The sequence below is a fragment of the Diceros bicornis genome, chromosome 2 (genome assembly GCF_020826845.1).
Source record: "Diceros bicornis minor isolate mBicDic1 chromosome 2, mDicBic1.mat.cur, whole genome shotgun sequence".
Lineage (NCBI taxonomy): Eukaryota > Metazoa > Chordata > Mammalia > Perissodactyla > Rhinocerotidae > Diceros > Diceros bicornis.
The window spans coordinates 58,203,308-58,228,333 of record NC_080741.1 but is presented as its reverse complement, the minus strand read 5'-3'; the positions used below and the strand labels follow the sequence as shown (position 1 = coordinate 58,228,333).

The 25,026-nt window shown below is 46.1% G+C and overlaps 3 protein-coding genes and 1 long non-coding RNA gene across 8 annotated transcripts in view; 1 reads left to right on the top strand and 3 right to left on the bottom strand.

The window, feature by feature from the left end:
• Positions 1 to 340: 340 nt before the first annotated feature.
• On the bottom strand, positions 341 to 2,818 carry HTD2 (hydroxyacyl-thioester dehydratase type 2). Its single transcript, XM_058562004.1, has one exon. It carries the CDS (start codon positions 2,806 to 2,808, stop codon positions 2,302 to 2,304), a length of 507 nt encoding a protein of 168 aa, XP_058417987.1. The 5' UTR covers positions 2,809 to 2,818; the 3' UTR covers positions 341 to 2,301.
• An 82-nt stretch (positions 2,819 to 2,900) lies between these two features.
• RPP14 (ribonuclease P/MRP subunit p14) lies at positions 2,901 to 10,451 on the bottom strand. 2 transcript variants are annotated; one of them, XM_058562021.1, is made up of 7 exons: positions 10,329 to 10,451; positions 9,360 to 9,432; positions 6,949 to 7,046; positions 6,773 to 6,857; positions 3,971 to 4,047; positions 3,449 to 3,527; positions 2,901 to 2,984 (listed from the first exon to the last, which is right to left on the bottom strand). In XM_058562021.1, the coding sequence occupies exons 3-7, from the start codon at positions 7,023 to 7,025 to the stop codon at positions 2,928 to 2,930; spliced, it is 375 nt and encodes a 124-aa protein (XP_058418004.1). In that variant the 5' UTR covers positions 7,026 to 7,046; positions 9,360 to 9,432; positions 10,329 to 10,451; the 3' UTR covers positions 2,901 to 2,927. The 2 variants fall into 2 exon arrangements, with proteins under 2 accessions (XP_058418004.1, XP_058417996.1); XM_058562013.1 differs by lacking the exon at positions 9,360 to 9,432.
• A 25-nt stretch (positions 10,452 to 10,476) lies between these two features.
• LOC131417919 (uncharacterized) lies at positions 10,477 to 23,776 on the top strand. The gene is made up of 4 exons (XR_009222784.1): positions 10,477 to 11,129; positions 14,339 to 14,461; positions 14,787 to 15,028; positions 22,599 to 23,776. It is a non-coding gene; the product is annotated as an uncharacterized LOC131417919 (long non-coding RNA).
• The window catches only part of ABHD6 (abhydrolase domain containing 6, acylglycerol lipase), a 46,599-nt gene continuing 40,925 nt past the window's right edge, over positions 19,353 to 25,026 (bottom strand). For all 4 annotated transcript variants that reach the window (XM_058561976.1, XM_058561992.1, XM_058561993.1 and 1 more), the window contains one exon: positions 19,353 to 20,817. In XM_058561976.1, coding sequence (XP_058417959.1) covers positions 20,641 to 20,817 — 177 coding nt within the window. In that variant the 3' untranslated portion in view covers positions 19,353 to 20,640. The remainder of the gene's footprint in view (positions 20,818 to 25,026) is intronic.

Genomic DNA, 25,026 nt, shown 5'->3' with positions numbered 1-25,026 from the left:
ACAGAGATCAAAGACGACCACGACACCTAGGGAGCATTAAAAAAATGCAAATGCTCCTGTTGAGAAGCTACTTCTGAGTTACACAGCATAAATCACTATCAGCCAGATCTGACATCCCTCCCTCCCCACTGGACTTGGCCTGAACATAATTCTTCATCTTTAGAATAACTCTTTCAGTAATTCTGCTCTGAAGACAAATAATCACTGAATGTCAACTTAGAAAAAGGATAGGAGATAGGCATGGGTGGAAGCCATCAAGTAATAGTATATAGGAAAACGCTACAACTGTAGCAGGGAATAAGATCTAGAACATTCTGAATATAAAAAGAATTCTATAGAATGGTGGTTCCAAATACTTTAATGCCACATAACAAGATACTATTATAGAAACTGACAGTGCTCCTGTAATAGGAACATTGTAAGATCCAAGGGTGATAGAAAAAAGAAATGCTTTGGAGCAAGGCAGGCCCCAGTTTGAATCTCAGCTCTACTGCACGCTAACTGTACAACCTTGGGCAAGTCACACAGCATCAGACTGTCTTCTTACCTATAAAATGGAACAACGTTAACTTAACTTCACAACGTTGTTTCAAGGATTAGTTTATGTAGAAAATTGGCTCATCAGACCTTGAAAAAATAGTAGCTATCAGTGTTGATGATCACAGCACCCTCCATTTATGGACTCTACTTCAAGACTGCTGCCAAGGCCAGAGAATGAGTTCTGCAGGAGTAGGCAGTCTCGGCTTCGAGTCCCTCTTTTGTGCCTCAAGTTCCCCACTTCATTTTCCAGTGTTATATCAAATTTTCAGCATGTGTAGTATTTCACTTGTAAATAAGCTTTCTTCAGGTGGATCTGAGCCTGCACATGCTGCCTGTTCTGAAACTCATGAGAATGGCATCCTTGCTTCTCACATGGATTTTGGTCTTTTCATCTCACCGTCACAAACTAGAGTATGGTACAATATTAAACCATTTTAAAACACTTTATTTATATGCATCACTGCCCTCTAGTGACTAGAATAATTCTTTCTAGTAATCCATTTAACTGATCCCTTGATGTAAAATAAATAAATAAATAAATAATCTAGTTACTGATCCACCAGCAGGAGAAAAAATTTTTTTCCAGGTAACATGGGTTGATCCAACCAATTAAACTTGATCTTACCTTCCTGATCAAAGCATCTAGCTGTGGTTTAGAGACACTGTCTAAAACCACAGAGCACAGGTAGACCACATGTATGTTCCATTATAGATTCTTGTCTTAAAAGTGATGGCTGTGTTGGAGATGACCATTTAGTACTAACACATGAGGCACAATGTCTTCAATACCCCTCAGCTCTTAAGAAGTTGGCCTCCATGTGTTCCTTATACTTTTTATTTCTTTTAATATTTTACAACACACAAACATTATTTATATAATGGAGGGGAACAACCCACAATATTTTCAAGGGAGGGAAAAAATAATCTGGATTACTAAAATAGAAACTTTGCATTCAAGATCTGTTCCAGGTTTAGAATACCAATAGAGATTGGTTGACGTCCTGAAAGATTGGTCTGTTTTCTGTTTAACTGTGGGCCAGTTAGCTTTAAACTCTGGACAACCTCTAATCTCATTCACAGGGGAGAATGGACAATAACAGTTAGCTACTATTCACAGGCTAGGCCTCGGCTTAGCTACTTGTAGCTAGGCTGAAAGATTTTACATAACTGAGTCCAAACCTGCACACAAGCCCTTCTCTCAATTCAGGAAAACCATGTGAAAGGCAAGTGCCACTGAAGGTTGAGCAAGATGCCAGCTTGGTGTAAACAGTAACAAATTACAATAAACTCTGACCTGGAAACTGCTGAAAAACAGGAACTAAGAATATTTACCGGTAAAAGGTAGGTGCTCAAAGATGACCCAACTTCTATTGTTGCCTTCAATAATTAAATGCCAGCTAGTTACAAATGCAGTGAGAAACTTATATTCTACACAGATATAGGTAGGTTTATTACTTTTATGCAAATCTAACTAGGTTTCAAATCCTAAAAGCAGAACCTTTAGCTAAATGAAAAATTTCCCAATACTTTTGTCATTTTTAAAAACCTAGACAAATGATGAATATACTCACATCCGTGTGAAGCATAAGGCCAAATTGGAAAGTAGACATCTGAACACCCCTCTACCTGTTCCCCTCCCCCTGTATGGGGTTCTGGATCTCTCAGCCACACCTTGGTGAAAAGCAGCAATCCCTGTTTTCCTCAGAGACTCTTCAATAACAATAATATTAATGCCTGAATTTGCATCTTTAAACACATATTTCAGGATTTGGGAGCTTCTGGGACCATAACTTTAACCCAGCCTTCCATAACAGTCTTTTGACTGTCTATTACAAAACATGACACCGCAATAATAGCAATGAACCGCTTCAGCTTTTTCACTTCTGCAGAAGCTGAAACAACTTCTCCAACATATAAAGGGGCTGGAAATTTAATTTCCTGGGAAAGAAATACACAACCTGGCCCTGGCATTTTAGTACCCAGTAGAGCTGAAATAAGTCCATTGATCAAAACTCCATGTACAATTGTCTTTCCAAACTTGGTGTGTTTTGCAAAATCTTCATTTAAATGCAAAGGATTGACATCTCCCGTTAATTCTGAGAAGGTAGCCACGTCCCTCTGTGTGAAAGCCCTGCTGAGTTCAGCCCGGTCTCCAACTCTGATGTGCATATGCTGAAAGTGCTGCCTGCTTAACACTGCTTGGTTTAGGCGGATTCTCCTCTGAAGCCCACCCCACCAAAGGCAATGGCTGGAAATTACTGGGAACATCTTGCAGCACCCCCAAATTCCACCAACAGGAGCTTTTAGCCTGCTTCAGTCTTCAAACATTGTGCTAGTACCAAAAAGTTCTTTTGAGAGCAGAGGAATGTTGCTGAAAAGAAGACTACTCAGTCCAATACTAGTTCCCTACTATTACCAGATAATGCAAGGAGAAATGGAGAAACCTATAAGAGAAAGAAAAAAGTTAATGCAATATCAGGAGAAAACTGCACTGAAACACAGAACAATGTAGAAACATGCCCAGTTTTACAGAATAAGCCAAGCTGACGGAGTAGCATTTTAAAGAGCATCCTGAGCATCTAAGCATCCTTAGATCGACAAGTGGTCGTAAGCTCAGAAAGAGCATTCCAATATATAAGACACTAGGCATTAAGCTATAAATGAAATGTTAAGACTTTTCCACAAGAGTTCCAAGTTTTATCCCAAAATATCTCCCATATAATCTAAAATCTAAGTACTTTGTCTCATACTTTTGGAAGCAATGAAGTCCTGGATTGCCACCACCACCGCCGGGTGGATGATGGGAACCATACTAAAATTATGCAAGCACAAAAATGGGACATATATTAAAAAGCAGTTTGATCCACTACTCAGCCTCATTTGGAATATGTGAAGGAATAGTCTTTACCTGAATCACTCTGAAAGCACATTTCTTGCCTTTATAGGATCCTAACAGAGTCAAAGAGCTCCATAATTTGACAAGACCACTGTGGAAAGATCAAGAAAGCATAAAGATTTGTCCCTGCAACACTTCTCTTGTACTTTTGTTTGTGATGCTCCAGAAAGTAGTTTCTACCAGAAAACCTAATTTAAATGAGAAAACTTTAAAAGTAAAAGCATAGTATGTCAAAGGCAGAGAAAAAAATGAAGCTCAACTAGGAATGTTTCTAAAATATACATTTCTGAGTTTGCAACCCATGACCATCAACTGGGAAACACTACAGTTGTAAGCAAATCACAAGTTTTGCTCTCTAGAGTGTAAGCTCCTGATGGGTGAATGTTCATATTCTCCCCAGTTTAAACTTCCAAAAGCTGCTCAGAGCTCACAACGACAAAACTCTTCTCACTCTCAGAAGAGAGCATTTCTGCTCTATTTCTCCATCCGTCTCTCCGCTCTGTTATACTGGAAATGTACCACTGTCTGTCGTACCTGCTACATATTCTCAAGATGGCTGATGAGGTCCTCTCTTCGTAGGTCAGGATGTCCAAGGGTAAGGCAGCATCAACCTAAGCATGGAATAATGCTGTTAGCAGACTATTATCATCATTACCCTTGAACTCTAATAACCAATCCTGTCAACTGCTTTTCTCCTCCAAAAAAGCAGTATTTTATTTAATGGTGCTGCAGTACTGAGCCTGCTTATTTACAACTTCCCCTGCCTGGAATGTTCTTCCTGGACTTCCTCATGTTGCTAATGCCTCTTCATCCTCAAGGCTTCGTTTAAATTGTTCCTTCTCTGATCCCCGACATTAAGCTCAATCGCTTACTATGCTCTTTCACGCACAGGACCCACATACTTCCTCTTTCATAATACTCATCATTCTTGCCATTAATTGTTCGACACGGTTTCCTATTAAAATAACCAAGACCATCAGTCCATGAGGCAGAGGCTATGTCTGTTTGTTTACAGCTATATCCCCAAGAACCAGGTTTTATACCTGACACATAGAAGGTGCACAGATTTTTCTTTCTTAAACTTTTTATTTCAAAAAATTAGAGTCAGAGGAGATTGTAAAGAAATGTACAGGAAGGTTCCATACACTGTTCACTCAGCCTCCTCTAATGTCAACATCTTGTATACCTATAGTACAGTATCAAAGCCAGGAAACTGAAATTGATAACCCAGAGTTTATTCAGATTTTACCAGTTACACATGCACTCATATTTGTTTGTTTGTGTGTATATGCATAGTTCTATGCAATTTTACCACGTAGGTAGTTTCATGTAACCACCACCACAGTCAAGATAAAGAACTATACAACCACCACAAGGCTCTCTCCTTCCACTCCTTTATAGCCAAACCCACTCCTCATTCCCATCCCTAACCCCAGGCAACCACTAATCTTTCTCCAGATTATATAATTATGTTATTTCAAGAGCATTATATAAACGGAATCACCCAGTATGTTACCTTTTGGGACTGGCTTTTCACTCAGCATAACTCTCTGGAAATTCAGTTAAGCTGTTATGTGTATTGGCAAGAAATTTTCACATACTCAGGTATATAGGGTAGCTATTCTGGTTTAAAACTGATTTGGCTTGCACTACAGAAGCCTGACTTATGGCCTACCAAACACACACTGTACATCTGCTTTAACCATTAAAGAATGCATTAAACATGATCTCAAAGTAAAAGAATGCACTCTTTGAAGATAAGAATGCATACTTTCCCTCCTACAATGCCAGTATCAGTAACACCCACATCAGTACTCCTGAAGTTCCCTTTCCCTGACATCAGGGTCATGTTGACCTGCTAATTTGCAACTGAATACCTCTTTCAAACTTTGATGAATACATATCCTGGGCATGTTTAATGTATGTTCTTTGTTTTAAAAAGGTATAAAACTACTGAAAACCATGTTTCTCTGGAATGCTTTCTTCCTTTGTGGAGACTGCCTTCCTGGGTTATAATGCTCAGCTTGGCTCAAGTAAAGCCTTATCTCTTTTACAGATTGGCTACTGATTATTTGCATTGACAGTATCAGTAGTTTGTTCCTTTTTATTATTGAGCCTATTCCACGGTAAGAATGTACTGTACTTTAACTATTCACCCACTGAAGGACATCTGGCTTATTTCTGCTTTTGGGTTCTTCTTAATATAGCTGTTATGAACATGTGTGTACAAGTTTTTGCGTGAACATAAGTTTTCATTTCTCTGGGATAAATGCCTAGGTGTGCAATTGCTGGTTGTATGGTAGGTGCATGTTTAGTTTTTTTAAGAAACTGCCAAACCATGTTCCGAAGTGGTTGTACCATTTTACATTCCCACCAGCAATCTATGAGTGATCCAGTTTTTCCGCATCCTTGACAGCATTTAGTGTTACCACTATTTTTCATTCAGTCATTCTGTTAGGTAGGTGGTGATATCTCATTGTGTTTTTAATGTGCATTTCCCTAATGGCTAACAATGTTGAACATCTTTTCATTCATGTGCTTCTTTGCCAATTGTACATCCATTTTAGTGAAATGTCTATTTATGTCTTTTACCCCTTTTCTAATTGGATTGTTTGGTTTTTTACTACTGAGTTTTGAGAGTTCTTTATATATTCTAGATATTAGTCCTTTATCAGATATGTGGTTTGCAAATATTTTCCCCCAGTCTATAATCTGTCTTTTCATCCTCTTAACCAAGTCTTTTGCCAAGTTTTAACTAAGTCAAAGTTAAAGTTTTTAATTTTGATGAGGTGCTTAGCAGATTTTGATTTGATAGAATATACGAATTAGGAAATAACTTCCTGAGAATCATGTCTTTGTTCTCTCTCAAAACTCTACTTGTTTTCAAGTGAATGCTAAAACAGGACTACTCAAAGTGATGGTCTATGGGAAGACAAAGAACTGCTTTATAATGTACATCAAAAATATCACTAAGCACACTGTTTAGTTCAGCTCAGTTTTTTTCATATGGAGACCTTCTCCGTAAAGAAAGCGGTGTGCTGATTTACATTCTGGTGAGAGCCACCAATGTTTGCAATGGGTAAAAAAACAGTCTGCAGGTTGCCAGTCTGGACCATACTTTGAGCAGCACTGCACTAAAACAAACATTTGTCTAACAAGTTCCTTGTCAAATAGAAGGCATATTAGAACAAACCTACCAAAAAGTCATCATTTCTGAGTCTGCTTCTGCAATTTCAAACATGGTTTTAAAGTTTTAAAATGATGTTTGGAAAAGTGTTCTTTCAGTATTTCTTACAAAGATCTTAGGAGTGTCTGATGTATCAAGTGATTCCATACCTCCCCAAACAGGTCCTTCAGGGCTGAAACAAGCAGTTGTTTGAACTGTGCAGCATTCAGTCCAACCCCACAATCTTGAAATTCTCTGTAAAAAACATTAAAAAGAAAAAATACGTTGCATTAAATTTCATGCTATTCAGATTCATCAAAAATAGAACGTAGGAGACTGAACTTACAGGCAGACTTTCATGTAGTGGTGCTCGGAGGGATTTTTGTAAACTATTCTTTCATATGTGGTAGCTGGAGCTGGCATCTTTCCCAGTGCTGATCACACCTACATTAAGAATCAAGAGAGCTAAAAAGAAGTGGTATATATACACAATGGAATACTACGCAGCCATGAGAAAGAAGACAAAATCTTGCCATTTGCAACAATATGGATGGACCTTGAGGATATTATGTTAAGTGAAATAAGCCAGACAGAGAAAGACAAACACCGTATGATTTCATTCATATGTGGAAGGTAAACAAACACATGGATAAAGAGAACAGATTAGTGGTTACCAGAGGGGAACAGGGTGCAGGGAGGGCGAGAGGGGTAAAGGGGCACCTATCTGTGGTGACGGATAAAAATTAGACTACTGCTGGTGAGCGCGATGCAGTCTAGACAGAAACTGATACATAATAATGTACACCTGAAATTACACAATGTTATGAACCAATATGATCTCAATAAAATAATTTTAAAAAAAGAATCAAGAGGGCTGGAAACTACCAAGGTACAAGCTATTTTTCACTTTTTTAATGAGAATTTGACCTATTTGATTTTTTAAAGAACTCCTAGTACAGTAACTCATCTAATTCTGGTCAAACTAAGGTTACCTGTACACACACAAAGGAAGTTTCTACATTTTATATATGCCAGACCACTGTACTCTTATTTAAATTCTAATAATATAATACCAGCAAGCATTTGTCCTGAGTACCCAGTTCTGTGCTGAACCATGTCACATGCCTTAGGTCATACGTCTTCAAAGTCATCCTATGAGGTAAAAGCTATTATTATGTCCATTTCTGATAAGAAGACATTGAGGCTTGGCAAAGATAGGTAACATCTGCCCAAGGGCATACTGATTCCAACCACTCCTGAGCCCTATCAAAACCACTCTGGTATGATGCCTCTTAATCAAATAAAAGTAAAAGCATAAAGGAGTAAAATGTGGGATCTGAAGACCCTCTTCTTGTTTACTTTCAGTCAACATACAACACGAACACAAGAATGAAAGGTGGTAGTTCTGCTGTCCCCTCCCATGCTGGATCTGCCTGTGCTCAGGCTGGAGGCGAGGCCTGCGCAGGGCTATTTGGCAGCCCTGTGAAAGACTGAGCTTAAACAGCAAGGGGTTGGAGAAGAGGAATGCCTGGAATGGGCACTCAATGCCATTTCTAACAGATCTGGAACTTTCAAGAACTCAGAACATACATACTGATCCCCCGGTAGAGAATCCCTGTCCTTGGCTCCACTCCCACCTCACTCTCCCTCTGGAGGCTCCTACTTATCCTTCAGATTTTAGCTTAAAGTTCACCTCTTCCAGGACTTTCCCTTTTCAGGGAGACCTTCTTTGACACCTTGTTCTAAGTTAGGTTCCCTTGTTAGGCAATCTCTTAACATTGTCCATTGTTTAAAGCACCAGAAAACTGAGGCCTAACCAAAGAAAGGGATTTTTCCAAGGTCATATAACTACAGACCAGCATTTACAAAAACATCTCTGGGTCAGGCCCAGTTCCAACCACTCCCAGATAACAAGCTCCAGAGAAAATGAAAAATCAGGGTCAAGGAGCTACATCCAACCATCCATTCAACAAACGTGAATATTTACTGTTTGGCACAGAGTAGGTATTCAACAAACACTGAATATATGACCGACTGAATGGTGGTAGTGTTAGCCCTCTACGCTCAAGAGCATCTTCGGTTTCAGGACTGCAGCAATAGTTACTGGGTGCTTCTTTCCCAATCACTAGTCTCCCGACCAGAATGGCAGCGAGAACAAGGACCCTCAATCATTTCATTCATTGCCTGGCACATGACAGGTGTTTTGTTTTTGTTTTTATTTTTTGGTGAGGAAGATCAGCCCTGAGCTAACATCCATGCTAATCCTCCTCTTTTTGCTGAGGAAGACTGGCTCTGAGCTAACATCTAGTGCCAATCCTCCTCCTTTTTTCTTTTCCCCCAAAGCCCCAGTAGATAGTTGTATGTCATAGTTGCACATCCTTCTAGTTGCTCTATGTGGGACGCGGCCTCAGCATGGCCAGAGAAGCGGTGCGCCAGTGCGCGCCAGGGATCCGAACCTGGGCCGCCAGGAGCAGAGCGCATTACTCAACCGCTAAGCCACGGGGCCGGCCCATGACAGGTGTTTTTAAAGTGTTACTGAATGCCTCGATGGAGTTGGCTACCCAAGGTAGGGGAATAAGACTGTTCCTGGGCTTAGGATGCCAATAACAATGAAGACTTAAGGAATGTCCTGGAAATGGATAGTAGTGATGGTCACACAGCAATGTGAATGTACTTAATGCCAACCAAATGTACACTTTAAAATGGTAAATTTTATGTTATGTATATAAAAAAAAGACTTAAGGGGCAAGTGTTTACCAAGCAGTCACCTCTCCACAGGCCTGAGCATCAGGGTCAAGGTCAGCGACAGCACTGCCCTCTGCAGGGTGTCCTGAGATTAAAGGAGATGATGCCTGAGAAACCCTCCGTACAGCCTGGCATATTCACCAGGCTCACCACAGAAATGTGAGCACCTCTATGGTGTCATCATCATCTTTGAAGGCAGCCTTTTTAATGGATGCAGGGATGCTCATTAACTGATCTGTTAGTAAGAGGTGTCCCTGCCTCACCTTCCCTCCCCAATCTAGTCTCTACAGCCTATTACAACTTATTCAAGCCACGCCATGCCTCTGCTCAAAACCTTGCAATGGTTCCCATTTCGCTCAGAGAAAAGCCCAAGTCCTGACAGCCGCCTGCAAGGCCCTCCCTGAGCTGTACCACCGCTTCCTCCGACGCTCTGACCTCAGGTCCTACCATTCTTCCCTGCTCAACCCCTTCCACCACACGGGCCTCCCAGCTCCTCCTCACGTTTCCCTCCCGCCCCTGGGCCTCGCTCCTAGCGTTTCCGCGGGCTGGGAAGCCTGTTCCTCCAGGTAGCCACACGGCTCACTCCCTCGCCTCCTTCACAGCTTTGCTCAAATCTCACCCCTCGATTTGGTCCAGTGGCTATTCTGTCTAACACGGCACCCACCTCCACCCCCCCCATGCCCCTGCTCTACTTTATTCTCACAGCACTTACCACTTTCTACCATAACTATGTAATTCACTTTTTCTTTCTTTGTACCCCCTCCCCTCCCCAACAGAATGTACCATCCACAAGAAATAGGGATCTGTCTCGTTCACTGCTGTTTCCCAAGAATCTAAAATAGTGCATCGCACACAGGAAGCATTCAATATGTAACTTTTGGACAAAGTCAATAACTTTTTTCTAAAAGCTCAATCGCCTACTGTTGGGTACTTAGTGTTCAACTTTTTTCGACTACTGTCCGCCCCTTATTTAGCGCCCACCTGGCGGCCGGCGCATGCGCTCTGTACACGTGGTCGCTCTCAGTCCTCGCAGCCACCCTCTGCTACCGAGACCGCGTCGTACGGCAGCCCGGGGAAGTTCCCGGCCGGGCCTCGCCTTCCGCCCGCGCCTCGCCTTCCGCCCGCGGCGTCCTCGGCCGGAGCGGAGAGGTACCTCCGGCCGCTCAGCGCGGCCCGCCGTCGCTCCCGCCTTGCGCATGCGCGCCTGGCGCGGGTGGCCATGCGTCTCCAGCGCGGCCAACTGAGCCCACCCCCGGGAAACAGCCGCTCTGCTGTGGGCTTCCGCCTACCCGCTCTCCGTCCGACCGGCCTGACGCCTCCCTGACGCCTGTTTGCTGCAAGAGTCAGCCAGGGCTTGGAGCTCTCACGTAGAGGCCGGTGCCTGGGCCGGAGAAACTCCGGGGTTGTTTACGTTTGGCTCGTGTCTGCCCGCCGCCCACCCCCGGATGTGTGACGTCTAGGCACGGATGTGACGTCACCGCGCAGAGTTCTAAGGACCCAGGCGTCACTCCGGATCAGGAGCTGGGAGCGCCAGGCTCAGTGCCCTCTGGTGCCCACTCCGGAGACAGCCGTGTGTAGGGATGTATGCATGGGGTCAAGGGCTCCGCGCATGTGTATTTGGCCCGGGTTCGCTTCATAGTCATGCATTTACCCATGCATTTATTCATTTAACAACTTTGTATCTAACATCTCTTCTGCTGAGCGTCTCGTAGGTCAAGCACTCCCCAAGGACAGTGGTCCTGTCTCCACACGTAAGCCCAGTTTCATCTGTGCATTTATTCAGTAAGTACTTGGTGAACGCCTATTATAAATGCTAGGTACTGGGAACTCAGTGGAGAACAAGATACGGTCCCTGCGCTCGTGAAACATAGTGTTTATATTTAATAACAATAATAATAGCAGCTAATATTTATCAAGTACTTTGTGCCAGGCGCTATGAAAACAACTTTACATATGTTATCTCTTGGAACTCGGGCACGATCCTAAGGTAGCTATTATTATGATCATCTGTTTTACAGAGGTGGAAACTGAGGCGCAAGAGGCTAAGTTACTCACCTAAGATCACAGTTGTTAAGTGGTGGAGCAGGCCGTCTGACTAGATGGTGCTCTCCACACTGCGCCACACTACCACCAATTGTGTGCTATGAGTCGGGGCGGGGGGTGGGTATGGGAGAAGGGCTGGGGCTGCCAAAACTCGACTGTAAACCCCCTTGTCTTGGAGTGTAAGCCGGGTGAGGACTGGGCCTTGTCTGTTGGCTCACCGCTGTATTCCAGTGCCTGGCACTCGACACACTTTTACTGAATGCAGTAGTTCATAAATGGGTGTGCTGATTCTGCCTGGGCTGGGGGCAAAGGGTTACCCTGCACAGCCAAGCCTGAGCCTGAGTCAGCTGGGACCTTCTCTCTCATTTCTTATCTCAAAATCCCACTATCTGCTATTTACTGAAGCTTCAATCCTTGGCTGTAGCCATGTTCTGTAGTCCTGAGGCTTCTGCTTCCCTTCCTTCTCCCCTCAGAGGAGACAGGGCTTGTTCCAGATGGGGGGAGAGGTAGAGGAAGTCAACATAGACCCACGGACAGTGACATTTCTCGAAAGAGTTTGGGTTTCAGAAGCTGCCACAACTCGCTTCAAATCCATTCTTTGCCACTTATTCCGCTTCCTCATCCGTCCGTCACACGGAGTGATCAGTCGCATCTGTCTCAGAGTTGTGAGGAAAAAATAGTTGGTGTGAAATATCTGGGACCCAGATAATGCTCTGTAATAGGGGAGAGTCCCCTAAACCAGCCACCTGGCAAACCCATCCTGCTGGGCTGCAGCCCCGAAAGACCAGAGCAGCTCGTGTATTTTGGACTTGAAAGAGCTTGAGTTAGTTTTCGCTGTCCTGCACCGGATCCTGAAATGGAAGGGGCTTCCAAGCTGCTTGAATTCTCTCTGCTGTCTTGTTAATTCAGAGTTTAGGGCAAGAGAGATACCTTTGGATGGTAAAGACAATAGTTGGTTGACTTTTGTTTTCCAATTAAATTTTATTTACTTTTTGAGTAGATACTGCAGGCATGTGGCATACACTTCAAATGGTCTAAAGGGATAAGCAATGAAAAGTAAGCTTCCCTCCCACCCCTTACCCAGACAGCCTCTCTCTCCCCAGGGGCAACCACTGGCATGAGTTTAAGTCATATTTAAACTTAGTTTCCCAGAGATACGGTAGGGGGGCCTTCCCCTTTTAACAGTGTGTCTTAACATCACTCCAAATCAGCACACAAGGCTGCCTCAGTCTCTGTATAAATTGCCCAGCGTTGCAGTGGGTGGAGTCAGTTGGCTCATTCAGGGCCATTCAGGACACTCTCTGTGTCTGTCTCTGACATTTCAGAGCAGAGTTGTTGGGGCAGAACTTCGAGTATTTAATGTTCCTGCAAGCTATGGCAGCCAAGAAAGAGTTGAGTCCACACTTCCTCCGCCTCTGCTGTGTTCAGCTCCCCTCCCTGGCCTACCTTGCAAACTGGTACCAAATGGATTTTGCTAAAGTTGAGGAGCTTTCACAACTTTGAGAAGAAAAGGCAAGAGAGAGGCCCAAGTAAGATCATAGTCCCTTAGCATCCACAGCCACAACTCTCCATCAATCACATGGGAATTGTATCCGCTTGTGTCAGCAGATTGTGAAGATAGGACAAAGAAGGTGAAAATGATCAGAAGTGAAAAGCTACGAAACTGCAGCTGTTTCCATTCAGGGAGACCTGCCAAGTGCCGGATAGCTTGCTTGCATTATCCCATCTACTCTGCAATGTCACTATTATTATTGCCTTTCACAGATGAAGAAAACATATTCAGAGAAGTTAAGTCATCTGTCTAAGGTGGTGAGAGGCCCCAGAACCTAAAATGCAGTATTCCATCCCTGCTATGTGATGACAGGGCTGGGAGCTGCTCCTTTGAGGCAACCCTGAGCATTATCTCCAAACAGGAAGCTTTGAAAAGCAGGCCTGCTGTCTAGTCCCTAGAGCCAAGCCTGACACAGGGAGCCTCATGGAAGTGATTTATTGGGGGATGGCTCTCATGTGAAACATGTAAGGGAGGAGGGAAGCAGGATGGGGCAGGGGAAGAAGCTAAGCAAAGATGTGGGTTCAGCTGAAGTCTAGCCTCAGCCTGATCCCATAGGAAGTCCTGGAGCATAAATGATATCAGAAAGTTTCCAGCCTTGGAGGTAAGGGGCCAAGTCTTACTACTCCCCCTCAGTCCGTCCTTGACTGCCAGCTGCAGGGTTGCCAGATTGAGCAAATAAAAATACAGGTTGCCCAGTTAAATTTGAATTTCAGATAAACCATGAATAGGATATCCTTATACTAAAAAAGTATTCACTGTTTATCTGAAATTAAATTTAGCTGGGCGTCCTGTGTTTTATCTGGCAACCCTAGGAGGTGAGAGGAAGAGAATAGAGCATAACCTCCCAGGCAGGTGCTGTCATCTGAGGGCAGTTCTCTGGGGGAAGGGGCAGCTGTGAGCCCTCAGCAGCCAGCTCACAGCAGGTGAGGGTTGGGTGCAACAGTCAGTAGAGGGGACCTGGGAGGGATGGCAGCAGCATCCTCTACAGCAGGGACTGCCAGGGCAGCTCACCAGTCACTGGTAAAAAACAGAAGCTCCTGCCCAGACTGCCAAGTCCAAACCATCCCCATCAGCAGGTGAGCAGCAGGACGCCCTGCCCCAGCCCCCAGCCCCCTCCCTGGCTGTCCTCTGAGGGTGTTTTTGCTCTTTTAGAGAAATTCTCCTGCTTGTGTTGGGGCTGGAGCCGAAGCCAAGCTGTTTAACTTTGTCTCATCTAGCATTTCTGAGATATATTTAAATGATGGAGGAGACTTTCCTGAGAAACCTCTCCCCAAGAAAAGGGCTCCAGAACCCAAGAAAGGGAGAATTTGGGGAGGGGATAGCCACTCTGTAATTAAGCAGCCAGTTTCTGGAGGACCCTAAGATCCTTTCTTAAAATTCAGACATCCTCTTCCAGGGATTCAGAGGGGTCCTTACAAAGATGTCACCCCCCACAGCACACACACTTTCTCTGGAGGACTCTGCATCCCCATTACAGGAATCTGTGGGTTCTGACCTACAAAAGCTCCAAGATATAGAGGTAAGTGAAAAGAGCAAGTGGAGGTGGGGGGGTGGGCAACAGTAATGTCCAGCATGGCTCTGTTTATGTAAAAAAGAAAACCCACAAACTGACTGCAGTGTCCTCTCTGTTTATACGTATGTATGTATGTATGTATGTATGTATGTATGTATAAGCCCCCATACACATACATAGAAGGGTTCCAAGTGCACTGATGGGGGAAGGGTGGGATTGTGCAGAACGTGTAGGAGATGCTTACATTTTTTTAGTATACGTTTTGTTTGATTTAGTTTAAAGTGACAGGGCATCATTTTTATAATACTAATAATTGTTAAATAAAAATCAGGACTTGCCCCTTATGGTCACAAGAGGGAGCTGTGGACCGCACCGTCTGCCTGCCTCTCCTACCTTGGAAGAATAGGCTCCTCCTCAAGATGCTGCTTCCCACTCCCACCCCCCACCCCCAAGGCAGGAGAGATGGAACTAGAAATGCCGGCTGGCCATCCTTTATCTGCAAGCCTGAAATCCAAGAAAAATCTGCAAACGAAATCTTTCCTCATCTGGCACCAATACTTAATCTGAACTGAGGTGAAGCTTTTTATAGCTTTTGTCCCATTTACTGTGGATATTCATACATTGCACAGCAGAAATATGAATGCATTTGATCATGTAAGGCAGCCCCAGACCCCATTAGAGGTGTTACATAATGTATGGTTTACACACCACGATACCTTTCTAAAATTGGAAAATTTCTGAATTCGGAATCACATCTAACTCTGTGCACTTTGACATGGGAGTGTAGACCTATACTCACGTCAACAGTTGCACTTCAGTGACGCTTACCCACCCCTAGCCAGCTTTGACCTTGGGTAATTGGGATTGTAGTGCCACTTTCTGCCCCTAAGAATCCTTCCAACTCCTCCCATCCCCTGCTGGAGCTTAGCATCTTCCTAGGTGTGCCCTAAGGTTCCTGGTCATTGCCTTGAGGGTTTAGATACCAAAGATCCAGAAACCAATGAAGGAAAGGTTCTTCCCGGAGCCGAGGGGGAGAGGCTGTCCTCTTGCTGAAAGGAGCCATCAGGTGTCCTCTCCCTTTCCCCGACTAGGCTAATGATGGTCACACAACCCCCTCATTCTGTCACAGGCACAGGCAGCCCAGGCCCACATCCTGGTGATTTCCAGCCCAGCAAGCAGCAACACTGGGCCCCAGAGCCCCAGGGCAGCAGGGGTACCTGGACAGCAGCCCAGCACTGTATCCCTCTGGCTCTGACCTTGGTGGGTAATTGGAGGACATCTCCACTGCCCCATCTGTGACCACTCCCACTCCCTCCACAAAACCTTCTATTTTTTTGCTTCCTTTCAGGGAATGGAGGGGTTGTATGTGCGTCATCCAATTTTGGGGTGGATGGGAGGGGGAGGGAGAAGAGGCTGATGAGAAAGCCCAGTCTGTATGTTAAAGGAGTGATGTTGGAAGAGTTAAAAGATGAAGGATCAGAAGAGCCAGGCTGCCCACTGTTAGGGGAGAGTGTGTCTGTGTGTGCCTGTATGTGTGGGTGGCAAGAGACAGACAGATTGGATGTGAGACAGATAAAGTGATGAAATGGAGATGGGGCGAGGGAGGGGAGGAGGGGAGAGAGAGACTAAGAGTGTTAAAAAAAAATTGCTCCCAAACCTGGGCAAAGACTATTCCAGCAAACATTTCTGAAACAGACGTAATAAACTGCCACTTTTTTGTGTGTGTGTGAGGAAGATCAGCCCTGAGCTAATATCCATGCTAATCCTCCTCTTTTTGCTGAGGAAGACCGGCTCTGAGCTAACATCTGTTGCCAATCCTCCTCCTTTTTTTTACCCCCAAAGCCCCAGTAGATAGTTGTATGTCATAGCTGCACATCCTTCTAGTTGCTGTATGTGAGATGCGGCCTCAGCATGGCTGGAGAGGTGGTGCGTCGGTGCGCACCCGGGATCCGAACCCAGGCCGCCAGTAGCAGAGCGCACGCACTTAACCGCTACGCCACGGGGCCGGCCCTGAACTGCCACTTTTAATAAAAGACTTCTTGGTCTAGTACAGGCAGTCCCCCAAAGCAGAAGGCTGGTACCTGTGGATGTTAAAAGCTGCATACATCATTTTAGAACAATGCTAATTAACCAACCCATGATTGTCCTGAGATCGATATCCAGGGCTTGGAAAGTAGATAAGAGGACCTAAATTCAGCATTTATATTTAATTAAAACCTACAATTTGTCTGAAGACAGTGGAAAAGCCCCTGGCTGGTAAGAAGTCCAAAGCGTTGACCTTCCCTTCAAAGGGTGCCTGAGCTGATCCCAAGCAGAGCCTCGCCTGCTTTTGGAGTGGCAGCTAGGAGCAGGGCCACATCTCTTGATGCTTCCCACGCCTGACGCTGAGGGGCAACAAGAAAGACAGAGGAGACTTCTCCTCTCCAGAAAACTGCTTTGGACAAAAACACTGATGATCATTTCCAGAGTATGGGGGAGGGAGGAGGCTATCAGCAAGGTGAATGAGCCCTCCAGGGAAGGCTTGACATCAGTCCTGGGTATTAAAGACACTGGAAGGATGAGGGCAGGCTGTTCCTTGAGGCAGCCTTAGCAGGATGATGGTGGAACCCAGGTGAGCTTGTTTCCTGCCTAGCAGGAGGCTGGGCAATGGGATGTCCTTAACTATTTGCTGAGTGAATGACTGGGTCACTTTCCAAGCAGAGGCCCGAGGTGTGGTCTCAGTGATCTGTGGCTGAAGCTGTCACACACTGGCCTGGTCCAGGTGGCCATCAGGGCCCCAGGCTCCACTGGAAGTCGGGCCAGAGAACTCCTGCCTGAACCGTGAGAGCATTCTCTTTGCAAGTCACCTTCAATCATAAACCAAGAGGCTTCTCTCTACTTGTTATCTGTCTGACCTTGGGCAAGATACTTCACCTCTCCATGTCTCAGTTTCCTTGGCTGTAAAATTGGCACAGGTCATAGGTACTTCTTGGGGCTGTGTGAGAGCTTGATACGGTGATACATGAAAAACATTTAGAATATGCCTGGCACATCGTCACAGGATTCAGTCCTCCAGCCTGGCCTGACATTATAATCTCAGCACTTTCTAGGAACTTCCTTTGGATAAAACAACAAGTAAGGTTCCCTGGGATGGGGAATACTCATCCCCATGGGGCTCAAATGGGAGACAGACTTACACACACGGACAGCACCGTCAAGCTATGTTTCTTGCATCAGTCACTCCTGATGTCGCCTCTGCCCTGGACAAGAAGCCCAGACTGACGGCAAATTGAGTCCTAACCACTGCCTGTCCCTCAGCCTCTTCAACCTGCCAGGAGGGTCCACCGTGAGCAGCCCTGAAGGCCCGACTCCAGGCAGTGAGATCAAGAGCCCACTTGTGATTCCTGGGGCTTTCCATTGTTATTTCAGAAGCTTCTGGCAGTCTTTCAGGCAGGGCTGTGATGAATGACCCCTTTCTTCTTTCCAAGACTGTCATTAAAGGCACACACCACAGGGCCTAGCTGGGTGTGGCTTGGGGGGCAGGCAGCTGGCAGGAACTAGCAAGCTCTTCATAATCACAAAGGCAGGAAGCGGGGTGCCAAAGGGAGCCGTGCTTTACTGCTTTCGAGTCTTCCTAGCACGGTGAGACGAGAACTGCAGGCCCAAGGGAGAACCATGAAAACCCACTTGATAGGTCTGTCAAAAATGACTCAGGGCCGGCCCCGTGGCTTAGCAGTTAACTGCGCACACTCCGCTACTGGCGGTCCGGGTTCAGATCCCAGGCGCGCACCGACGCACTGCTTCTCCGGCCATGCTGAGGCTGTGTGCCACATACACAACTAGAAGGATGTGCAGCTATGACATACAACTATCTGCTGGGGCTCTGGGGGAATAAAAAAAAAAAAAAATGACTCTTTCGTATGATCTGTCCGTGACTCCCAGTCGATGTTTTTGGGTGACAGCAGAGGAGTGGGAGCTGATTCCTCTGCAGACCCTGCCACTGTCCTTCCAGCACACGCCCCTGCCTGGGTGACCCCACTGTGGGTGCCCTGCAGCGGCTCCTCTGGATGTGATCCTGAGCTGCTGGTCAACCCAGGGCATAACATTTCCTGCACCTAGTAGGGTTTCTGATCTGAGGTACTTATCCCAGGCCTGGGACTTCTTCAGTGACTCTGGAAACCATCTCTCATCACCCAAACCCACCAAGACTGACGCCCTCTCCCAGAACCTCACTAAGCTCGGAATTCTTGGTGAATATGGGAGATTAGAACAAGCAGCATGTCTAATATCTACTTTCTTTTCTATTTCATTGATTTTTGCTCTCATCTGTATTATTTCCTTCTATTTTTTCTAGGTTTGATTTATTATTTCTTTCCAACTTCTTTTTTTTTTTTTAAGCAGTTTTTTTTGTGTGTGTGTGAGGAAGATCAGCCCTGAGCCAACGTCCATGCTAATCCTCCTCTTTTTGTTGAGGAAGACCGGCTCTGAGCTAACATCTATTGCCAATCCTCCTCCTTTTTCCCCCCAAAGCCCCAGTAGATAGTTGTAGGTCATAGTTGTACATCCTTCTAGTTGCTGTATGTGGGACGCAGCCTCAGCATGGCCGGAGAAGCGGTGTGTCGGTGCGCGCCCGGGATCCGAACCCGGGCCGCCCGTAGTGGAATGCACGTACTTAACCGCTAAGCCACGGAGCCGGCCCCTCTTTCTAACTTCTTAATGTGGAAGCTTAAATTATTGATTGTCAGCCTTTCTTTTTTTCTAATGTATGCACTGAGGCCTATAAAATGCCCTCTGAGCACTGCTTTAGCTGCATCCCACATGTGATACATCACATTTTCGTATCTTCTTGTTTTTAAGATCTATGCTCCACTCTTCTCTGATAAATTAAAATATTCAGACCAACTCCCAGATTCCAATGTAAACTATAAAATTCACCTCACTTTATTTCCAGAACTACTTGGCTGCAGACTCTCTGTAAAAAGATTTGAAAGAGTGAAGGTCCTGGGAAGTTTAGAGTTCCTAAATGCAACAGAAGAGAGTCAAAAGGAACAGTCTGATGACTCTTGCCTTTTGTTTCTGATATACCATTTCAACTGAATAAAAATTGCAAACATGATTTCTTAAAATGAAACAAATAACCCACCCAAGCAAGGTCTTCCAGTGCCTGTAGAATAAGTCCTAATTTAAAAAGCGCTTTTTAAAGTTAACAGAGAATCTGCCAACATTGCATTTAATTAGGAGCTTAGAAATAGAAACCATCTGCATGTTGCTGATGTAGACTTCTTAAATTTATTTCATGTCATTGTGATCACTTTTACACCTGTTTAGACTTATTTTCAATCACATTATTGTTCACAGAATTCACAGAATTCATTAACAAACATTACATCCAAGGGTTTTCAGTAGCACAGCAAGATAGAAAAGAGGCCCCCGAGGTGCTTGTGTGTGGACCCCGAGTGACTGTTTAGATAGATGTCTGGAACATTATTGCTTCATTAGTCCTACTTTAAAAAATAATAAATTATTCCCAGAAAACCCATCCTGCCAGGTGTTCATCATACTGCGACTGTGCTGGGTTCACGCATGACATACCTGACACGTGGGGCCCATCAAACCCCCCACCTGTGTTCTCCGCTGCTCCAGCAGCTACGAGGGCTGGCAGAAGCACAACACCACCCTTCCTCACATGTAGCTATTTTGCACAGCTTGTCATTCTCCTCCCTGGTCTTGCAGCTGATACTGCATTCACATATGGGCTTCTATGTAAAACTTAAATTAGACATAAACAAGAAGGGCTCAGCGAATGGGGACTAATGCTCCTAAAACAGCCACTGACCATGCAGGGGAGAACGTCTGAAGCAACAGAAACACCTCGAGTCTCCATCTGTGAGGAATGTTTTAAAGAGAATGGCCTTGGTGACTATGGTCCAAGGTGGCCACTTTGTGACATGAACTTGAAGACTTCTCGGTAGATTTCATGGCTGAGTTTTCTTATTTTGTTCCATATGAGTTTCCATTTTGTGAAAAACATCTTGGAGATTTCCTTGTGGCCCCCGAAGCTCTGTGCATCTGTTGAGACCGGGGACAGGGGACTGGCTTCCTCAGGGACGCTGGCTTGGGGCAGGATCCCTGAGAAGTGGTGGCCGCGTCAGATTTTGCAGATGGGAGCGGATGCTGTGTGCTGAGTGCTGGCTGCAGTCGGGGCCTCAGTCTAGCTTCTTGTCGTTGTCTGTGTTGTGCAGAGAAGCTAAAAAGTCGACGATGAGCTTGGCTGTCTTCCTGGGTCTCTCCATCACCACTGAGTGCCCACAGTTTTCCAGAAGTTCCACCTGGCAGTTGGCGATTGACTTGGCCAACATGTCTGCCCCGGACACATCGAGAACCTGCGGGACAAGACAGGAAACTAGATGGGAAAGATTCAGACACCTGTGTGTGCTCAAGGGCCAGAACTCCCGCCCAGGCCTGGCAGGGGTGATTTTTAAGACCAAGCCACTTCGGTGCTGGGGCTTGTGGCTCTCTGATGGAAGTGACCACACGCTCATGTTTTATTCTGCAACTCAGTGCCAGGAGTTGTGCTGCTGCCAGCATTACTGAGATGCAAACACACAGTCCCTGCCCATGAGGAGGTTCTGGTCTGGTAGGGAAGCCAGACAGGTCAGCAGACAAATGCAGCGCGATGTGATGAGGGCTCTGATGGGGGAGGATCCTGGGCGCTAAGGGAGCACAGGGGAGAACAATTCATGGAAGAGGGTGGGAGGTCATGGCAAGTGCAGGGGACAGCCATTAGCTCGATGCTGAGACACAGTGCACAGAGTGGGGAAGGCATGGTGGAGAGTGGGGTGAGGAGGAGGGAACCGCCCTTCCAGCCACGTTGGGGCATCGGGCCTCAATCCAAGGGCAGTGGGGAGCCGCGGGGCTGTGTTAAGGACGGTGATATGATCAGGCTGGGCCAAGAGAATGCACCCTACGGCTAGACTAGGGAGGCCAAGCTGTGGGAAGGGCACACAGGGAAAATGCAAGAGGTGAACACTGGGCTGTCTCGGTGGCACAAGTGGTTAAGTGCGCGCACTCCGCTGCGGTGGCCCCGGGGTTTGCCGGTTCGGATCCTGGGGGCGCACCAACGTGCTGCTTTTGGAACCATGCTGGGGCGGCGTCCCATATAAAGTAGAGGAAGATGGGCACGGATGTTAGCCCAGGGCCAGTCTTCCTCAGAAAAGAAAAAAAAAAAAAGAGGAGGACTGGCATCAGACGTTAGCTCAGGGCTGATCTTCCTCACCAAAAAAAAAAAAAAAAGAGGTGAACACTAATTATCGCAAGCTGGGGAGAAGTATCTCTTTGAAGGCCTTTTGGGGTCCCCAGACCTGTGTGACCCAAGGCCCAGAATTTGTAAATAACAAGGCATGCTTTTCCATCATGAAAGCCACTTTTCCAGGGCTGACACTTTTCAAACAACTCATTTAATTTCACTTTTGTCTGGGTTACACGTTGCTATTATGCCAACTCAATGCACTTTTTCTCCCCACCTTCCCCTGGCGTTGGATTTGCATTCACTCCGCTTCTCTTAATGGCTTTCACCTTTAATTCATCCCAGACAAGAGGGCCCTCCTTTCATCCTTAACAGCAAAAGCAAAACCCCAACAAACTCGAGCACTGTCGGTTTCTGAGCTTTAGTCTCATCAACCCAGATCATGAAAATCAAGATTCTCCACCCACCCGGCAGTGGGGCGAGCGGAAGGCAGAGCACCCCTGGGCCAGGAAAGGGAATAGCTAATGGGAAGCTCAGTGGGAGGGGGGCACCCCAGAAGGAATGGGACACCTCTGCCTGTCACACTCACAGCTAAGGCCACCCAGCTACTGTGGAAACATCCCCAGAGGAAATGCAGGTGGAGTCACCAGATCAAAGCCTGAAAAAGTAGAAATTTCCAACTGAGTGTGGATCCTGCAGAGAGATCAGAGACCACAACTCACAGCAAAAATACCTGCAGGCGCTTCTGGCTTTGACACTGTAATGTTGGTCACATCCAGCATTCCCCAGGGTCACCCAGGGGTATGTGAAACAGCTGGATGGGCCCTCACAAGACATGCACACCTGTGGGAACCACATCAGCTATTTCTAGGGCAGCACATCCATATAAATAATCAGTTTTCCTCTCTTCTGTTTCAGGCCAGGACTAGGGTGAAGGAAGTGAGGCACTGGCCCCAGGCACAAAACTTAAGTGGGTGCCCAAAAACTCAGTAATCAAGAGGAATACTATTTTAATGCAGTATTTTAAAAAATAAACATTCATGCAAAAAGATCCACGACGAACAAAATATCACAATTACCCACAGGATCTGACCCCGCACTTACACGACACAGCTCACCTAGTCCCAGCTCTGCCGTGCAGCACAGTGGTGAGTAGCTGATGAGCTGCTTGAGGGCAGGGATCCTGTCTGCCTTGGTCCCTACTGTGTCCCCAGAGCCTAACGCAGTGTCAGGCACATACTCGGTGCTCAGTATAATCTGTGAGCTGACGTAAATGGGCAGGCAGGCAGTTGGTTCTTCCCTTTGCTAGTTTGTTCCCTCACTTTCTTGCTTGCTCCCTCACTCACTGTGTACTCTGGGTCTCCTGCATATCAGGCACTGTGCTGGCAGGGAGAGGGGACACAAAGAGTAATAGACCTTGTATATCTCCACAACGCCCTCTTACTCTGGTGGACTGCACATAGAGAAGAAATACTTGAACTGATGTGCAGCAATCCTCTCAGGAAGGGCTGCCAGGTTCAGTTGTGCAGGCTGTATACTGCCCAAATCCAGGGGTATCATTCACATTGATGACAATGTGCATGGCTCTGCCTGCAGTTGTGCAGTACAGTGGCCAGCCTACAGGGGTCCAAAGAAGAGGGAGGCTGAATTCAGCCTGGTGGGGGGGGTGTGTGACAGCAAACGTTGATGACACAGCAGGAAAAGAGCCAGACAGCTTGGGAAGCAAAAGGCCATGAAATAAAGGGGCCCCTGAAGCCTTTGCTATTTGGATTCTGCCCTGGGGACGGTCCATAAAACACACAGTATCTAATCGTATTTACAGCAGGCCCATGGAATGTTAGGCTCTTTTTCCAGAATAAAATGGACTTCAGAAACCTGGAGGAAATCTGGACCATGGGCAGAGGCCAGCTATCAGAGGCAAAGGACATGAGTAATGAATAATTTATTTTTTGATAACTGGAGAAAGATCACCTTCATATACATGATCTCACTTGAGCCTCACCATCACCCTAGTTGTAGAAGAGAAACTGCGATTTGGAGCAGCTGAGTGACTTGCTCAAGGTCACAGGCCGCCAAAGGGCAAAGGCAGGGCTGGAACCCAGACTTTCAGAGCTGAAGCCCAGTGATCTGGCTTCTGCACTGTCTCCGCAGGGAGATGGGTTCTCGCCTCTCCGTTGGTCCCTAAGAGCCCCAAATCACCTCTGGAATTTTAGAATGAAGAAAGGCCTTCTTTGTTCTGACTCTGATTTCTGACTGAATGACGCCCTGCTGGCCTAGCCTGGGTCCTGCTTCTCCATTCGGGCCCAGACAAAGCTTCTTTCAGTCCCTCGGCGGCTACAGAAGGGAGCACGTGAGCCCCCTCCTCTCCACACCCACATCCCTGCACTGTGCATCGTCAGCCACACCTGCCTCACTGAGATAGCTGTGTGCTGACTCCATCATCGCTCCCTCCCCCCATGCCACCAGGGGCACAGCCTGGGCTTCTCCCCGCCAGTCTCTTCTCCTGGGCCATCCCGCACAGTTGTGAGCCTTGGTGGCTGCAGCCTGACTTCCTACCTGTGCTTTCATCAGCAGATATAATTGGGACGTGCAGCAGACCCAGGCAGGGCTCACAATGGCAACATTCACCTTGGGGTCCTAAGAGGAACTGTCTCAACAAGGAAAGCTTTTGTCTAATTTCCTTTTTTCACAATGTTCAATAGCAGAAGACTCCTGGATACCCTTTAAGAGACACTGTAGGGCCCGCCCCGTGGTGTAGTGGTTAAGTGCGCGCGCTCCACTGCTGGCGGCCGGGGTTCGGATCCCAGGCGAGCACTGATGCACTGCTTGTTAGGCCATGCTGTGGCTGCGTCCCATATAAAGTAGAGGAAGACAGGCACAGATGTCAGCCGAAGGCCAGTCTTCCTCAGCAAAAAGAGGAGGATTGGCATGGATGTTAGCTCAGGGCTGATCTTCCTCACCAAAAAAAAAAAAGAGAGAGAGAGACACTGTAATTCTGTCTGCCTGTGGGCTTTATAAAGGCTCCATTTCTCACTGCCTCCTCTTGCTTTAAACTTTAGAAGAACTTGCAGTAAGATATGATTTCTAAAGAACATCTGCAAAAAAGGAGCTTCTGGGGTATAAATCAGTATCTCTTTGGATGGTCTGTTATGGCTTGTGTCCCCCCAAAATCCATATGTTGTAGTCCTAATGCTCAGTACCTCAAAATGTGACTTATTTGGAAATAGGGTCATTACAGATGTAATTAGTTAAGATGAGGTCACACTGGAGCAGGGTGGGCACCTAACCCAATATACCTGGCATCCTTACAAACAGGGAAATTTAAACACAGAGACACACAGGCACA

What these genes read in the sequence shown, in the direction of transcription:
- HTD2 (XM_058562004.1), bottom strand. Translation starts at nt 2,808, where the DNA reads ATGTTCCCAGTAATTTCCAGCCATTGCCTTTGGTGGGGTGGGCTTCAG.
- RPP14 (XM_058562021.1), bottom strand. Translation starts at nt 7,025, where the DNA reads ATGCCAGCTCCAGCTACCACATATGAAAGAATAGTTTACAAAAATCCC. An exon ending in CACTACATGAAAGTCTGCCT is followed by an intron (nt 6,858 to 6,948) that starts GTAAGTTCAGTC and finishes TGTTTTTTACAG; the next exon opens with AGAATTTCAAGATTGTGGGG. An exon ending in ATCTTGAGAATATGTAGCAG is followed by an intron (nt 3,528 to 3,970) that starts GTACGACAGACA and finishes ATCTTTCCACAG; the next exon opens with TGGTCTTGTCAAATTATGGA.